Source organism: Orycteropus afer, unplaced genomic scaffold (assembly GCF_000298275.1).
Source record: "Orycteropus afer afer isolate SDZICR_OR568_19922 unplaced genomic scaffold, OryAfe1.0 scaffold00273, whole genome shotgun sequence".
Taxonomy (NCBI): Eukaryota; Metazoa; Chordata; class Mammalia; order Tubulidentata; family Orycteropodidae; genus Orycteropus; species Orycteropus afer.
In genome coordinates, this window is record NW_006921860.1 from 210728 (window position 1) to 229781 (window position 19054).

The following is a 19054-nucleotide window of genomic DNA, read 5'->3' on the forward strand; positions in this document are numbered from 1 at the left end:
CCCTAGAGGACAGAGTGGAACTGCCCCACAGGGTCTCCAAGGCTGTCAGTCTTCACAGAAGCAAAGCCCAAACCACACCCACTGCATGGAGTCCATTCTGACCCACAGCGCCCCTAGAGGACAGAGTGGAACTGCCCACAGGGTCTCCAAGGCTGTCAATCTTCATGGAAGCAAAGCCCATAATCTTTATGGAACCAAACTCACTGCCATGGAGTTGATTCCGACCCACAGTGTCCCTAGAGGACAGAGTGGAATTGGCCCACAGACTTTCCCAGGCCGTCATCTTTATGTTCTGCTGTGCATAGGGTCATTATGAGTCGGAAACGACTCAATGACACCGAACAATCTTTATGTAAGAAGACTGCCTCAACTTCCTTCTGTGGAACAGCTGGTGGGTTGGAACTGCTGAACTTTCTTTCACTTAGCACCTGAGCACTTAACCACTGTGCCACAAGGGCTCCTTCCACACTATGGGTAGAGCTACAGGAACACCACTCATCTGTCAGTCTGCCCTACTGCGGTGGCTTGCATGTTGCTGTGAGGCCGAAGGCTATGTCACCAGTTTTTCAAATACCAACAGGGTCACCCAAGGCAGACAGGTTTCATCACAGCTTCCAAACTAAGACAGACTCGGAAGAAAGAAGAGGCCATCCACGTCTCAAAGAACCGGCCAGTGAAAACTTTATGAACAGCCCTGAAACACTGTTTGATACAGTGCCAGAAGAGGAGCCCTTCATGTCGGAAGGCGCTCAAAATACAACTGGGGAAGAGCTGCCTCCTCAGAGCAGAGCCAACCTTAAGATAGAGTAAAGCTTTCAGGGCCTCCATTTGCTGATACAGCACGACCCAAAATGGGGAGAAACAGCTGCAAACATCCATTAATAATCGGAACATGGAATGTACCAAGTATGAATGTAGGTAAATTGGAAATTCTCAAAAATGAAAAAGAACACATCAAGATTGATATCCTAGGCATTAGTGAGCTGAAATGAACTGGCTTTGGCCATTTTGAATCAGACAACCATATGATCTACTATAGTGGGGAATGACAAATTGAAGAGGAATGGCATGGCATTCATTGTCACAAAGAATGTTTCAAGATCTACCTGAAGAAGAGTGCTGTCAGTGATAGGATAATATCCATATGCCCACAAATAAGACCATTTAATACTACTATTATTCAAATTTATGCACCAAACACCAAACCCAAAGACAAGGAAACTAAAGACTTTTACCAACTTCTGCAGCCTAAAATTGACAAAACGTGTAATCAAGATGTATTGATTATTACTGGTGAGTGAAATGCAAAAGTTGGAAACAAAGAAGAATCACTGGTAGTTGGAAAATATGGCCTTGGTGGTAGAAGTAACACTGGAGACTGCATGATAGAATTTTGCAAGACCAACGACTTATTCACTACAAATACCTTTTTTTAACAACATAAATGGTGGCTACACATGCGGAGCTCACCAGGTGGAGTACACAGCAATCAGACAGAATACATCTGTGGAAACAGATGATGGAGAAGCTCAGTATCTTCAGCCAAAACAAGGCCAGGAGCTGACTGTGGAACAGACCATCAACTGCTCATATGCAAGTTTAAGTTGAAGCTGAAGACAATTAAAAGAAGTCCATGAGAGTCAAATTATGACCTTGATTATATTCCACCTGAATTTAGAGATGTTCTGAAGAACAGATTTGATGCATTGAACAGCAATGAAAGAAAACCAGATGTGTTGTAGTATGACATCAAGAACATCATCCATAAAGAAAGCAAACAGTCATTTGCAAAGACGACAAGGAGGCCACATGTTCTGACCTCCTCTAACCGCACAAGAGGAAGACAGGATTACCAGCAGTAACCCAAGGCCTATTACTGCCAGGCCAGACATGCTGCCTCCCTCTAGCCCTTTCACCAACCGTTCCTCCCAAAGCACCCACCACCTCTCTCCTGGGTTCGATAATTCGCTGCAGTGGCCACACAAGAGCTCACAGATTACGGGGTTTATTAGGGAAGCACCAGGCTACAACTCAATTCAGGAAGAACGCTCAGTCTCTCTCCCAGCCCACCGTCCCTCAGCCAACAGTCTCTCACAGTCTCTTTCCCAGCAGTGCTGGTCCCTCGGTGTCTCACTCAGCAACGCGTGTCTCTTGCGTCTCTTTCCCAGCAACATGTATCTCTTTCTGGGGCACGTGTCTCTTTCGGCAGCACGTCTTCCTCGACCAGCAGTCAGAGCGAGCGTCCTGCCTCTAGGAGGCCTCCTTTTGAGCCCGGCAGGGTGGTCAAACTAGCCAATCATAGCATCAGAACTCTAAGTACCTGAGAGAGAGTGGGCACCTCCCAGAACATTGTTTTGTGCCACTCCCAACAGAAATACTCCAGGTGGACACCTTCAGCAATCAGGAGCTCCTCAGTTGCTCATAGCAATTCCCACCTTGGAGTTTACAAAGACTTATGGGTAGAAAAGCCACACTAAGTACTACACTGCATCATTAAAAGGACAGGAAAGGAAGAAAAGACCAAGATGGATGCCAGAAGAGGCTATGAAACTTGTCCTTGAACAAAGAGTAAAGCATATGGAAGAAATGACAAGATCAAAGAGCTGAACAGAAGATTTCAAACGGCAGCTTCAGAAGACAAAGTATTATAATGAAATGTGCAGAGACCTAGAGTTAGAAAACCAAAAGGGAAGAACACACTCAGCTTTTCTCAAGTTGAAAGAACTGAAGAGGAAACTTAAGCCTCGAGTTGCAATAATGAAAGATTCTATGGGCAATATATTGAATGATGAAGGAACATCAAAAGAAGATGGAAGGAACGCACAGAGTCACTATACCAAAAAGAATTGGTCGATGTACATTCATTTCAGGAGTTGGCATATGATCAAGAACCAATGGTATTGAAGGAAAAAGTCCAAACTGCACTGAAGAAACTGGCACATACACACACACACAAAAAGCATTCTAGGAACAGATGGAATACCCACTGAGATGTTTCAACAAACAGATGCCCCACTGGAGGCACTCACTCGGCTATGCCAAGAGATTTGGAAGATAGCTACCTGGCCAGCTGACTGGAAGAGATCCACATCTGCACCCATTCCACAGAATGTGGGTATTATTGAACAATATCATTAATATCACATGCAAGTAAAATATGCTGAAATCATTCAAAAATGGTTGTAGTAGTGTATTGACAGGGAACTTCCAGAAATTCAAGCCGGATCCAGAAGAGGATACGGGATGAGGGATATCACTCCTTATGTCAAATGGATCCTGGATAAAAGCAAAAAATACCAGAAAGATGCTTACTCGTGTTTTATTAACTAAGCAAAGGTGTTTGACTCTGTGCATCATAACAAATTATGGATAACATTGCAAAGAATATGAATTCCAGAACAATTAATTGTGCTCATGAGGAACCTGTACATAAACCAACAGGCTGTTGTTTGAACAGAGCAAGGGGATACCACGTAGCTTAAAATCAAGGGAGTGTGTCAGGGTTGTATCTTTTCCCCATACTTATTCCATCTGCATGCTGAGCAAATAATCCGAGAAGCTGGACTAGATGAAGAAGAACGTGGCATCAGGCCTGGAGGAAGGCTCATGAACAAGCTGTGATACACACATGAAACAACCTTGCTTGCTGCAAGTGAAGATGCCTTGAAGCACTTACTGAAGATTAAAGACTACACACAGTGTACAGGATGGACTGATTATACCTCAACATAAAGAACATGAAAATCCTCACAGCTGGACCAGAAAGCCACATCACAGATGGAGAAAAGCAGGGAACGGAGGGCTGGTGCACGACCAGGCAGTGTTCTGTTCCGCTGTCCACAGGGTGGCCCCGAGCCAGAGTCGACTCGACCCACGTAACAAAGAGAACCACGGGAACAAACGCCAGGAAGGTGCTGCTCAGAAAGGTGACTCTGTCAGCCACAGCAAACAAAATCTTTTGTGGAGTCAACCTGGTATACGTACCTGGCTAAGGCAGCCATGTTTCCGAGGGTATAAAACACAGCGAAAAGCTTCAGGCCCTGCGGAAGCCACAGCAACGCAGTCCCCTAATTAAGACATTACAGCAAGGGAAAAACGGTTCTGTCATTTTAATGGCTTAAAACATAAACGTGCTACTACAATGCTACCACTAAGACATAAGTATTACATGACATGTTTAAAACAGAAATGCGCTTATATAGTCACTCATTACTTACTTAAAAATTCAGTTTGTTTTCTGTAATTTGCTAATTTCACTTATTTATCTGCATATAACCAAAAACCAAACTCATGCTGTTGAGTCGGATGCGACTCATAGCGACCCCCAAGGCAGTATCACTACAGAAGTAGATGCCCAGTCTTCCTTCCGAGGAGTGGCTGGTGGGTTTGAACCGCCAGCCTTCTGGTTAGCAGTCAGATGCCTTAGGAACCGTGCCACCAGAGCTCCTCATGTGCACATGGATATATACAAATCAGCCATAACAAAACCTCCTTACTCGTGAGTAAATCTCACTTGCTTAAATGCGATATTCCCGATAAACGGCAGGTTAAAAAGGTAATCGACCAAAGCAAACTCATTGCTGCCGTGTCAGTCATGACTCCTGGGGACCCACACGTTACAGAGCAGAGGGCTCCCTAGGGTTTCCGTGGCTGCCTTCCTTACGGAAGCAGATCACCAGTCCTTTCTTCTGCAGGTGCCGACGGGGGAGGCAAACCACAAACCTTTAGGCTGACAGCTGAGTGCCAACAGCCTGCACCGCCCAATAAAAGCCAAACCCACTGTGATCGAGTTGATCCTGACTCACAGCGCCCCAGAGGACAGAGTGGAACTGCCCCAGAGGGTTTCCAAGGCTGTAAACTTTAAGAAGCAGACTCCTTCATTTTCTCCCAGAGCACATACTGGGTTCTAACCGCCGACCCAAGGGGGGGGCAGCTGAGCGCTCTAACCACTGCGCCCCTCGAGGGCCTGGAAGGTGGTAAACACATCTAAGTCACTGGTTCTTCTTTTCAGCTCTCTTAACACACACTGATTTTTCTTAAATAAAATTGTATCAATTTACACATCATCCATGAGGTCTACCCCTTCATTTTAGGTGTAAAAATGCCCCATCCAGAGAGTCAAACAGCCCTTCAGACAAAGTGGGTTGTCTGCTGACAGTAAAAGGGGTATGTGTCTGACACACAGGGACAACGGGTAGCAGGGTGCAGCTCAACTCACCAGGATAGAGCAGATGACGCCGCACGCGAAGCAGATGGCGAACCACCTGAGTCTGGTGCTGAAACTCAGGGAGGAGGCATCCAGGACCTGGGGAGGGGCAGAGTCAGAGGGGCGCTCGGAGCCAACGGCAGGGCAACCCTGCACCGCATGGCGGCCAGGACGCGGTTTAGCACGTGCTGCAAGTGCCCTAGTCTGCACACGGCACTGCCCTCCCCGACCACGAGGACTCATGGTCGCGAGGGAAACGTTAACACGGCCTGGTGTCAGCTGACACGGAGGAGCAACTGCTCATGGGTCAGGTACGGACAGTCCTGTGCTCACACTTCTACCAAGGCCTCTTCTGTAGAGACCGCAGACAAACATGGAGAAGCCGGACAGGAAGGGGACATGATGGACCTGGGCAGGGAGGGGCCGGGAGGGACCTGCACGGGGAGGGGGACAGAACTGAAGGAGGCCGTGGTTTCAGCTGCGACATCCCCTGGACTCAGACTGCACTGCAGTGTTGCCTGTCTCGGGCACGGGTGCCCATCTGTAACCCACCTTCACCTTGGTCACTGGCTGTAGGCTCTGGGGAGGGGGGCAGGTAGTTGACCAGCATCCCCATGGTAACTGGCTACAGGCTGGGGGGCGGGGGGGTAGTTGACCAGCATCCTGGTGAACAGAGGCCAAAGCTGTGAGCCATTAGTGTGGATTTAGAGTGGCCTGGGGAGGGGACCCTGCCAGGAAAGGCCACTGAGGCAGGGCACTAGGACAGGTTTAAACTGATCCTTTGTCAAAAACGTATCCACCAAGGATGACAATCTTCCTCCAATGCTAACTTACTGTAGAGCAACATTTCTGAGTACGTGTAACCGCCAACCAGATTATACAAAGCAGACATTTTTTATGCATACCTGGTACAATGTGTAACTTCAGTATCAGTAACGATTGGGTAATTGATTATCAATGGCTGCTAAGCACACTGTTAAAATAAAACTTATTTTCCTAACAAAGCTGATAAATTATCAACAATAACTATTCCAAGACACTATAACTGTACAGTCAAGGTTTATGTTTCAAAACTTAAATTTCTACCATATATACTTAAAAATAGCACCACATGATGATAATGCATTTTCAAGAATAATGAAGCAAAAATCCAACAGCTTCAAATACCTTGGGCTACACTGCTTACCTTAACCGATGGATCTTGGAATCCTCATGCAGCATGAAAAGTAGACAAAAATAACTAAATAGAGATTCCGTCAAAGTAACAATATATCCCTTTATGACACATTTCAAATTTCTCATTTAATTCACATTCTTTCTATGAACATAATGTTTATAACAACATTGATCATTTGACCCTAAACAAAAAACGAACTTGCCTATACAGATATGCAACTCCCTTCTTTTTGAACAGAAAGTACATTTCAGCTACAGAGAAGGGAATAAACTCAATATCACACAGTAGGGAATCAATCATCTGAGAGCAATGGAAGCCGTGCGGTAAGGAGGCACGATGATGGATGGACAGTCAGTGGGGAGATGGGAGCCATGTGGCAAGGAGGCGCAATTACGGATGGACAGTTGGCGGTAGATGGAAGCAGGCATGATTATGATTGGACGATCGGGAGGACACGGAAGCTGTCACTAAGTAGGCGTGATTACGGATGGACAATCGGGGTGGTCCGCACCTGGAGGTGAGAAGGCCCTGACAAGAGGGAAAACCAGCCACCTGCACCTTCTTTCCCATGTTAAATCACCCCTGCCCCACTGTAAAGTCAAAGGCCGGTCTGCATCAGTCACGTTTTTCCTCTTCTCAGCAATGAAATAGCACAGCCACCTGCCCTATGTGGGCATTTTCCTCTTACTATCACCACCCACACGATGATATCTAAAATGAGTGTCAGGACGGATTGCTGCCATTTGTAAACATGGACTATTCAGTCCACAAGTAAATGACTTGTCCCAAACCGTGCAAACTGCTGAGGCTCCAAACACAGCCTCACGTGTCCTAACTCCTGATGGAAAGGGGGTGCCTCCCACCATGCGGCTGGCACTCCTCCCGCGCTCTGTCCCGCATCATGGGCCATGATTGCCCCTCCCCCCCAACTCACACCAGGACCATCTCAGCGGTGCTGCTGGCCGGCCCATAAACCCAGGCATTACAAAGGAAAGGCTCCTTAACACCGCCCCACGGACTACTAAAGGAGGAGGCAGCAAAGGTCAATCTGTGGCAGAGCTGCCTGTCCCAGGTCCCTGGTGCCCGCCTCCTAGCACGACAAACGGCACCGCCTGGGGCCAGCCCCTGACCAATGACAACATGACTAAACAACCTGGAACATCCTGGAGGAAACCCACCTGAACGGGAGACGGAATGACCCAATCACACAGCACACGCAGCAGACACGACAGCCGCCATTCCCACACGGCAGCGGAGGAGCCTAGGAACCAACCAAGTGAAGGTGGGTGGCTTCCGGTCAGCGGACACACAGAACGTGGCTACTGGTCTCCGACCCTGGCTCAGTTCGACGGGTGGACAAGACCACAGGGAGCAGGCACAGGGGCAGGGCTGGCACCACACACACTCAGGGTCCCGGGGCACCGCTGCCAAGCCCACCATGTGGCCGACACCCCCACCCTGCGCCTGCTCCTCCTGTCACCTCCTGGTCATCTGATTGAGCAACGCCTGTGACCCCATTCCCACGTGGCGGGCTGGCCGTTCTGGTCCTCCCCTCCCATCCCTATGGTCTCTCCCCACTCCACCGTGGTGACCCTCCTCTCAGGGCTGCTTATCACCAGAAACAACCCCAGCCCGTCTGCGGCAGGGGGACTCAACCCTGGAACCCACTGCTGTGTCCACGGGCACTGCATGCAGCCCCCAGGCCCCTCTCCTTCCTCACCAGGAGCCGAAAGGACACCACTCCAACAAGGCACTGCATCTGCCACACCCATCTGCAAGAGCCGCCCCGGACTGGCCCTCCACTGTCTCTGGGCTGTGCCCGACCACTGCCGGACAGTCTCCCAGCAGGACAGATGCCTCACGACACAGGACACCTGCCACGGGCTCTCATGGCTGCCTGGCACTCGGACGCTGTTGCTGCTAAAGTCCGGTCACCTCCTCACTCAACCCGATGACTGTGTTACCACATGATTCCTGCCCCAAAGCTCACACTCTGGGCAACAACTTCCTCCCGAGGAAACAGCCTATCAAAGGCGGACTCCCTCGGCTGCTTGCTGGGAAGTATCTGCCTTCAAGAGCACTGTGCTCACACCCCTCCTCCACTTCCCGCAGCGAGGGCCTGGTCCCCGAGCACAGGCCGACCCAGGCACCGTGACCTCCTCAGGGACTCACAGCCCACATGCTCTGTTCTCCAGGAGTGAACTGTGTTCCTGCTCGGAGACATGGCCACCAACCTTCAAACCTGGCTACAGCTCTTCCACCTTAAGGAGAAAGCTTTCTTGGTTTCACCCTCCAGCCTCCGCCCACTCGCTCACTCTTTCAACCAGTCACCTGCTGCCTGGCTACCGCGTCAGGTCCTGCTCGGGGAGCTGGGGACGCAGCAGGGGAGACAGAGGAGAAAGCCCGGGACTGTCCAGCAAGCACCGGGGGGGGGGGCCAGCAGGTGTGCTGAGCGCAGGGACGAGGCCGTCCTGGGGCTGGGGAGGGCAGTCCTGTTGGAAGGTCGGAGGAGGGTACGTTTGCGTACACACCTGAACGAAGCCAGGGTGAAGCGGGCAAACGTCAGCGGGAAACAGGGCACTGAACGCTGACCTGGGCAGGAAGGGCCTGCCTCGTGCAGACCAAGGACAGACGGGGAGTGTGCCCTCTTCCCCCCCCACCACCGAACCTCCTCCCTGGCCTGGCCTCAACCCCCCGTTACCCAGTGTGCTTCAGTCCTGTCACTTCACAGCTCCCTCAGACGCAGCTGATGCTGCCAAGGCCCCACGGGGTCCCGAGAGCTGCTGGGGTCCCATCCGGTGCACACCAGGTGCCCAGCCCCAGGAAGCTCCCAGCACGCAGATGCCCCATCACCGGGCACAAAGCCAACTTCCCGGCCCTAATGCCAACGCAGTTCTACGCCGCAGTCTCTCCACCTCTGGGGCACCTGACACTTGCCCTCCCTCCTGTGAAATGCTCTCTTCAGGAGACGCCTCTGGCCACTCTCCGCTCCTCTGACTGCCCTCTGTGGGTCCCCTCCCTCTCTGGCAGCTGCCCCTACACGCACCTGCTCTACCTGGGGGCCAAGCATCTCTCCCCAAGCCTTCTCTCTACTCCCCATGGTCACGACATGAAGACCATCTCTGCCGCTCCATTCATGGACCCCCAATAAGTTTATTGTTCCCACTCCACCTGCCTTCAGGACAGGACCCACCCCAGTGATGTTCCCACAGGTCCAAGGATGTAAAACGCCAGTGCCCACTGCCACCGACTAAGGGGCCCCATTCAGAGTCCACTGACAAGGACGGGCAGCCATGACAACAGCTAGGACCAACCTAGGCTCTGGGAGTCCTTGGCAGGTATGTGGTAGGGCAGGCAACACAATCGAAAGATATGAAGGTGTTAGCTCAGCTCAGGGCGGTTTGTGGCTAGAGGACAGGAGACCAAAGCAGCAGCAGACCAGCTACCTGCCCCTCCTCCCCGAGGACGGCCACCTCACCGGGTCTGCGGAGCGCACGCCCGTGCAGGTGCACAAAGCATCCGTGACCATATGCATTGGCCTGTATCTGTGAGAGCTCCCTCGGGGTCCCAGTTTGGGCATCAGTATGTTACCCTTCCTTCTGGAGAAGATCACCCACTGACTCCTCTCTTCAAAGGTTCTCCTGCTTAACCACCCAGCTCTTTGACTGACTACACAGTTTTCAAATCTGGTTTCCTTCATAACCACTCTGGCACAGTCTGCAGAGCTTACAATACCAACCCCCATCCAAAGTGGTGACCCCAGGCGTACCCTGGTTCCTAAGCTGTACCCTGGGTCCCCGGGCAATCCTCACCAGCATCCATCCACCCACCACTCTGCCTAGCATAGAATACCAACCTCCATCCAAAGTGGTGACCCCAGGCGTACCCTGGTTCCTAAGCTGTACCCTGGGTCCCCGGGCAATCCTCACCAGCATCCGTCCACCTACTACTTCCCCGGCGCGGGGCCATGACAGGGAAGGAACCAACACAACTGAGACCCTGATTTGGACTTCTGGCCTCTAGAACTGTGAGGAAGTGGCTTTACGTTCTTTGATGCCACCACTTAGGGATAAACCTGGAGGACATTATGCTGAGTGAAGTAAGTCAATAACAAAAGGGCAAATATTGTATTAGTCCATTATTGCAAAAATTAAGGAAAGGTTTATCTATAGAAGGGCATTCTCTTTGTTGGTTACCAGGGGTGGGAGGGGAGGGGAGGGATTGCCGTTAGATAGATAGAGATAAGTATTGATTTGGGTGAAGAGAAGGGCAATGTATCAAATGTGAGTGACCAATATGGCAGCACTGAGGATGAGAAAGACATAGAGAGGTACATGGGAGGTACAGACAACAAATATGAACCCTTTTGCACATACAGTACTGCGTGGTCAATGAAGGCAAACATGGGTATATGGGTGGATAGATGGGTGGACAGGCTGAATGATTAGGTATGTCTATGAAATGGGGAGTGTATCCAAGAACATATATAGGGCTGGCAGACAATGGTCCTATAAGTTTATGTGAATGATCAGAATTCCCAGGTGTATAGTAGAGCTGACATGGGGCAAGGTTGGGGTCACTGCTTGGTCACAGCCAGCTACCCAGAGGGACCAAGTAGTTGAACCTGTGGGCTTGGACCATAGTCGCAGGGGACATCAAGCTCAATTGGCACAACATACTATACAAAACATTGTTCCACCTCCTACTTTGGCAAGTAGCAACTGGGATCTTAAAAGCTAGCAAGCTGCCACCTAGATGCAACGATGGGTCTCTCCTCATCCAGAGCAAAGAAGAATGAAGAAAACCAAAATTCATGGCAACAATTAGTCCTAGCGACTGGTACACCATCTGATCTGCAGCCTATACGACTATGAGACCAAAAGAACTAGATGGTGCTCAGCTACCACTGTCATCCACTTGGAAGGGGATCCATGTAGGAGATCCTTGATAAAGAGGGAGAACAATGTGGAACAAAACTCAAAATCATTTTGGGGAAAAAAAAAGGTGGGGGGACCAGGTTTGCTGGTCCAATAGAGCCTGGTGGAACCAATGAGACTATGGCCCGGCCCTAACCGCCCTTCAGGTCTGGAATTGAACCCACACCTGTGGGTTCCAGTTAAACAAAAGACAGGCATATGAGTTGAACATTTACCTCAAGTAGTAGATACTCTCTTTGGAGAGAACACTCATGGGAGAAAGAAGGGCTGCTTATGCACAGGGACACAGTTCAGGGGGCAGGAGCATATGGAGGGATGGACACAGGGAAGAGGTAACTATGGGGAGGAAGTGGGAGGGGAGCTGTTGTATTATGGTAAACTGTGGTCAATGACATGAGACAAAGTATATGTGAACTGCTGTATGGACAGTGAATTTGCTCTGTAAATCTTCACCCAAATCACAACAAAACATAAAATTAACTACGCAAGATGAAAGTTCATCATAACTTAAAGATGCAAGATGGAAGGAGCTCTGGTACCATAGTGCCTAAAGGCACTTGACTGCTAACCAGAAGGCTGGCGGTTCAAACCCACCAGCCACTCCTCGGAAGGAAGACGGGGCAATCTACTTCCTTAGTGATACTGCCTCAGAAACCCAAGGAGGGGTCGCTATGAGTCAGGTCCGACTCAACAGCACATAACAACAACAACAACAACATACAAGATGAAACCAGAACCTAAAGACTTGGAAAATTCTGCTGTAAGAGCTAAGACAGCCTATCCTGGAACTTTCACCCAGGCTGTGGCTGCACAACCCTTCCCTAAGAGAGTAAGCCTGTGACTGATGGACCCAATCAACCACCCACAGAAGCCTATCAGCTCAGCCTGAAAGAACAGCAGGGAAACACAGGTTCTAGGGTGATTCCGGGCCTTCAGAATGAAAATGCACTCTTGGGGTCGGTGGTCCGTCTGGTGCATTCTGAGCGGCCCAGTGGGAAGCAGGTATCAGTGGACCCTGAAGCAAACATGCATGGGGGAGAAGTGACCTCTCCCTGGAGACTCCCAGCGAGGACACTGCGACACCTGCTCTTGGGCTCAGCCCATCATCACAGCACCTGTGGCCTCCTCATCCTTGGCCCTGAAGCAACATGAATGTGACAAAAATGACCCCTCGCAGGGCTCCTGGTGAGGGCAGCCAGCCGCCCCGATCTCAGGCTCAGGCCATCCCACAGGACCGGTACTCTCCTCAGCCTAGTTTTCTGTGTCTGCCTCACTGCCATCTTGCCACCACTCCTGTCATGCTCTTGACAATCTCATGACTAATGTTAACAGTCCTCCCAAAACCCTAAGACTCTCAGTCTTTGACCTTCTCCCTCCTTCCTTCAGCCACCGAATCTTGCAGCTGTGACAAAAACAGGCCACCACCTCAAGAATCTTCCTAATCTCCATGTACTTTCTGACCACCATCTCCTCTCTTCCCACACCTCTGGGTACCCACCTTCCACTGTCTTCAGTCTCCATAACACCCTCCTCACTTCCCCTGCTACATCTTAGGTTTCGTGGCCAGCCTCATGGTCATTCCTTATATACATTCTCAACTTCTTTGCCCTCTGTCTTCTCAAGGATTCACGTGGCAGAATCTGACCCAGCCCTGGTTAAATCCATCTCTGTGCCTATTCTGCAGAAATCAAACAATGTATGCCATTGGACAAACCTCTTCACTGGGTTAAAAAGCAAAGATGTCACTTTGAGGACTAAGGTGTGCCTGCCGCCATCCACGGGATGTCACCACCTCACCGGAAGTGAAAGCTGCACGATGAATAAGGAAGAGCAAGGAAGAGCGGGTGCGCTTGAGTTACGGGATGGACTGCCAGAAAAGCCAACCAACCTGTCTTGGATCAAGTACAGCCAGAATGCTCCTCAGAAGCGAGGATGGTGAGACCTCGTCTCATGTACTTTGGACATGCTACCAGGAGGGACCAGTCCCTGGGAAAAACATCAGCCTTGGCAGAGGGTCAGTGCCAAAGGGGAAGCTCCCCCAGAAGATGACGACACAGCGGCGGCTGCGACGGTGGCCTCCAGCAAGCGACGGCTGCGAGGCTGGCACAGGGCCCGGCCGCGCTCTGCCCTCTTGTCCACGGGGCCGCTGAAGTCAGCACCACTGACGACACCACCACCGCACCCGTACCCTGCTACTGAACGCGGCCGGAGACAACACCGAACCACGCGGACTCCTGGAACGTGTGCATTAACCTCGGTGGGCCCTCAGTCCTGCTCCTCTTCAGCTGCCCTCCTGCCCCGCCTCCCACCCCCTCCCAGCTTCCCACTGGTGGCCTCATTTCTTCTCACGGAGAGCAGTCAAGGAATCAAAAGGCCCCACTCCTGCTCCCCCACCACCTCTGCATCTGCGCCGTGCACGCCCGTTCTCGGCCGTTCCTCCCAGTTGTGCCTACCTAAGGGCGGCCCCTCCACTCTGCACCAACCCCACTGCTTCCCTATACCCCCAGATGGCACTCTCCGTGCCCCTCGAAGAACTCCCTCGCCTGTATCAACTTCCGCCTTTCTTGGACCTCTCCCCAGGGCACAGAAACATCTGTTTCCCACTGTTAAAAATAATCTTACAAACCTTCCTTCACCCCACTTCTTCCTCCCAATAGTACCCATTACTTTCCTCTACAGCAAAGATTGCTGAGTATCAATACTTGTCTCCATTTTCCTCTTCCATTCTCTACTGACCCTCCTTAATCCAGCTTCTGTCCCCATCTACCCACCAAAACTGCCCTTATCAAGGTCACCAGTGACATCCACTGACAAATGTATCGGTAACTTCTCAGTTCTTCCAGCACCAACCACCAGCTAGTAGTCCCCTCTCCTGAAACACTTTCTCCCTAGGACCCCTTCTCGAGGTGCCCCTTCCTCACTGGCTCTCCTCATGCCCCTGGCTGTTATCCCTGGTGACACGGAGAGGGCGGACTCTGCACCTTATCCTGTAACGTTCCTCCCAAGAGCTCTAGAGTCTTGTGCCCAGCTGCCTCCTGGACGTCTCTGCTCCGATGCTGACTGGCGTCCAGAACAGAGGCGACCTTCCTCCCCCGACCTGTTCCTCCCCCCGCTTCTCCGGCGTGGCTAATGGCAACTCCCTCTCTCCAGGCGCTGGAGCCCAGTGAGACACCCTGGATGCCTTTTGCTCTCACACATGCACTCCATCAGCAACCAGTCTTTCGGACTGTTTACAGTACCCCACCCCTCTTTAACCACCATCATTTCTATTATCCCCATTCCAGCCACAGTCACCTCCTGGGACTTCTGTAGGGCCCCCTAACCAATCTCCAGGCTTCCACCTTGTCCGTTCTCTGCAGGACATGCAAACCCTTGAAAACCCCAGTCACTCACATCCCTCTGCCTGTAACCCAGTGGTCTCCGATCTCACTCGGTGTAAAGGCTAAAATCCGTAATAAGACCACTAGACTCTACGGGATGTGGAATCCCACTTCCCGCCTGGCCTCTTCCACACCCCTCCCTGTTCTCCTCTCCGCTCCAGTCATCTGGCGTCCTTACTGCCCTTGCACACACTGAGCACGCTCCATTCGCAGGGCTTCACTCCTGCTGTTCCCTCTGCCTGGGAGACACTTATCCACATGACCCACCAGACACTCGATGGCTCTTCGGGTCTACGTTCACGTGTCACCCACACAGGGGGCAGGCCTTCCCTCACCAGCCTAACAACCTGACGATTCCAGCCTCCTCAATGCTATTTGTTTCCACTGCACTTAATCACCACCTGATGAGATAAATTGACCTGTTGTTAAAACGGTGCAGGGGCAACGTCTGACCTCTAAGTTCACAAGCGGGAGAGTGAGCCACCACCTGCGTCAGCCCAAAGCCGAGTCCACGGGGCAGAGGGAAGACGCACCTCCACCCGCCAATCTTTCCACCCTTTCTGACACCAGCATCCCTCCTACAGACTCTCTTTTTCTGTTGGGTCCAATGATTCACTGCAATGGCCACACAGGACTCAGACTATACTCACAACTATGGGGTATACTAGGGAAGTAACAGGTTACAACTCAGGATCAGCGACAACGGAGGATACAGTCCTTTAATCAGGACAGCCTCTTCTCAGCCGTGCCGCAGGCACGCTTCTCTCCAGCCCCGCTCTCAGCCTCTTGGCCCGGTGGTCCACTGGCATCTGCTTGGCTCTGGCAAGTGTACAAAACTCTTTCAGCTCTATCTATAGGTGTGCAGAGAAGCACTTCAGTCCGCCAGCAAACCTGCTGCCCGCAAGCACTCAGTCTTCTCGCTCCGCGGGCAAAGGCGTCCCTGTGTCCCGGGCTGGTCTCCTGGTTCTGCTGCCGGTCTCTCGCCATCTCACCCAAGTGTCACAGCTCGCTCTCTCTCTCTCTCGCCCCCCTGGGTAGAGGAAGCTCAGTGCAGCGATCTCGGGTCCAGAGGACACACTCCACTTCTGGCTGTTCTTTCTTGAGGGTCGAGGGAGCCCCCTCTCTGCCTCTGGGATGCCTCATTTTAAGCCTCGTAGATGGCAAAACTGGCCAATCCTCGCTTTAGAATTCTACACACCTTATCTGCGTGGTCCCACCCCCACAAGGGGGCCAGGTACCTTGTCTGCATTATCAGCAAGCTATCCAATCCAATTAAGGAGCTCGGGTGGCACACTGACTAAGTCATCTGATTGCTAATCAAAAGGTTGGCAGTTCAAACCCACCACCAGCTCTGCAGAAGGAAGATGGGGCAACCTACTTCCATAAAGATTTACTGCCTCAGAAATCCAATGGGGGTCACTATGACAGAATCAACCTGATGACAGTGAGCTTAGGGGGTTTTTTTTTTGTATCCAATCCCCTTGGTGGGTTACAAGCACTTCATTTGCATAGTCCCACTCAGTCATTTGGTGGGAGTTACAAAATTTACACCCAGAAGGGCCATATTAAGTGATGCATTGTACTACACTTACTAGTGACTTCCCCAGGTAAAACGTAAGCTCCACAGGGGCAAGACTTCATTGCAGTCACTGTTAATGTTACCAGAATCTTGAATAATGTCCAATACAGGCAGGCACCCCAGTGTCTGTCAAACGAATTAACAAGCACCTTCTCTGTACCACAGCACTTCTCCATACAAGTCACTGCAATCCCGGATCAACTACTTCTCCACACGTCTAGCACCACCCCAGACACTCAGCTCAAGAGGGGTGACAGTATTACCTTCACGGCCCCAAGGTTTTGAGCAACACTGTCCAGTAGAATTTCCGGCAGTCAAAACATTCCTCATCTCCAATGCCCAATACAGTGGCCACTAACTCAACTGGCTACTGAAAACTTGAAATGTGGTTAGTGAGACTAAGGAACTAAATTTTAAAATTGTATTTAATTTTGATTAATTCAAATAGCCACACGTGGCTATGGCTACTTATCGAATAGCACAGATATACAGCATCACGTGGGACACAACAGTGGTTCAATAAACCTTAAATGAGTGGGGTAAGCCACACGCTGCCTCACCAACGTTTCTGATGTTAGTCCGATGAGTTCCTGTCCCACTATTTAGAAGTCCTGGTGGTACAGTGCTTAAGCACTTGGCTGCTAAACGAAAGGTCAGTGGTTCCAACCAACCAGTGGTTCCACAAGAGGAGGATGTGCCAACTCCCTTCTGGAAAGGGCCTTGGAAACCCAATGGGAATGTTCTACTCTGTCCTGGGGGGTTGCAAGGAGTTGGATTTGACGTGGCAGCAAGGGATCTGGTTTGGGTTTGGGTATTACTATTGCGATTTGCCCAAGCAGTTAAGAGTTCACCGAGAGCTGATTTTTGTCTTTAGTGTCAATTCTCACGGACTTGCCCAAAACTCTACCCACAAGAAGCAGTAAATAGATAAACGTGATGACAAAGAACAAAGGAAAAGAAATGGAACAAATAAAAGATCGTAAGATAATCAACGTTTTCAACGTTCGTTGAATGTTTAAATGTTCCACTCCCATGACAAACAAGAATTGGGTGCGACACAAACAATAAAAATGCATTCAAAGCAGTTCCTGTTCGACCTCTATTTTTAACGCTGTTACAAGAGGAAGTAGCCCGTCTCATGTCTCAGAGCAAAGCAGAGACAGCTTTCTTTTTTCTGTAAGTCTATCAGCAGGGCTCACTGCCCTAGCGGACAACTCGGCATTAAGCACGTCACTTCAATGGCCTGTTTGTTCCCTCCCCTCCCCCCCTCCCAATACATACACAGCACCTCATCCATCTCCAGACGGAAACGGACGCAACCAAGCAGTAAGGATCAGGACGATTACCGACGGGCAAAAACGCATGCTTCCGCACGACGCAGCCCGAGCTCAGAGGGCCGCTGGGGGAGAGCAACGTGGGGAACAAGGGCCGTTTGCTTGGACAGGGGAGACAGCACAAGCAGGGGGCTAAGGGGTCGGAGGCCACGGCGAGGGATGGAGAAGAGTGCTTACTCCAAAAAAACTAAATAAAAACTCCTCCTCTTCCAAGGAGGCGGTGCAGCCCGCCTTCACCCCGTGGCCCAGCCGATAAGGCCCCTAACCTCCCGGCTGCTGACTCCCAGACCGACACACACGTTCCCCACAAGGTAGGCCGAGCCCAGGCGGCCGGGAGGCGGGGCGGGCGCTGGGACTGCCCGCTGCAGCAGCCCGAGGGGAAGAGAGGGACGTTCGCTACCTGCGAGGTGAGGCCCTGCTCCTCGTCGTCCTGGCCACTCAAGACCCGTCGCAGCTTCTCCATGGCCCTGTCTCCCGGCCGCGGCGGCGGCAGCGGCGGCGGCTACCCTTTCGCCGGTCCGCAGCACCCACCAGGAAACCGAGAACCGGAAATCCCGCGCGCACACTAGCAGTCCCGGCTCCGCCCACTCCTCACGCTTCCGCAATCTGTGCGGCCGCCGTAGGACACGCGCATGCGCCAGGCACTTGCCAGGGCTAGGGGCGCGAGGGAGCGGGAAGCCAACCGGAAGGCTCCCGTGTAACCGCTTCCGGAGCACGCCGAGGCTCTTGAACCCCTTGGTTCCCTGGGCCCAGGTTCGCGTGGGCCGCACTGCGTGACGAGGCTGCAGGACCCACAGGACGAGAGCAGGGGTGTCGACCAGACCTCGGCAAAGAGGATATTGTTTTCGCGTGCTGTGAAGCGTTGAGAATCGTAGCTGCTTCCTTTTCACGGATCAGCAAGGTTAAAAACAATCCCGCGGCTTAGAGGACTCTCTGACCGTGACGGGTAATGGTTGAAGAGCGCAGTGAAGGTAAATGTGGTCACGCAGTGGCACTTGTAAACAATGTTGACCGTGAGTTGGTAAACGTCCGTCACAGATTTACTGCAGCGGGACAAAGTGAGCACGCGCAGGAGCGCGAGGACCCCCGGATGCCCCAGCAGAGTGGGCTGGCGTCCGTTTCCGTTTTCACTCGGCGGCGGGACGTCGGGGCACAGCACCGGCTGGCTGACTGAATACACACCAGGCGCCGCTGTGACTACCGTGGGGATCGTCCGAGCTTGCGCCTTGAGCTTCAGTCTTGGAATCTGAGGGACAGAGGGGAATTATTCTAAGCTCAGCCCCGCCTGACCAGGCGTGCAGGGCTTCCGCCTACGTCTTAGGCGATGGTTCTGTGCGCCGTGAGCCCTGCCCCTCGCTGGTGACCTCAAAAGCACAGTCAAGGCTGCCTACCTCCTTTTCACCAGTGAGACCTGTTTGTTGTCACAGGTCACTTTATAGCC

The 19054-nt window shown here is 51.7% G+C and overlaps 1 protein-coding gene across 1 annotated transcript in view; it reads right to left on the reverse strand.

The window, feature by feature from the left end:
• SFT2D1 (SFT2 domain containing 1) overlaps positions 1–18088 on the reverse strand; it is a 28601-nt gene extending 10513 nt beyond the window's left edge. The window contains exons 1-3 of the mRNA XM_007950475.1: positions 18014–18088; positions 5219–5305; positions 3985–4067 (exon numbers count right to left, since the gene is read on the reverse strand). Of these exons, the coding sequence (XP_007948666.1) occupies positions 3985–4067; positions 5219–5305; positions 18014–18076 (233 nt within the window). The 5' untranslated portion in view covers positions 18077–18088. The remainder of the gene's footprint in view (positions 1–3984; positions 4068–5218; positions 5306–18013) is intronic.
• Between the last annotated feature and the right edge of the window lie 966 nt (positions 18089–19054).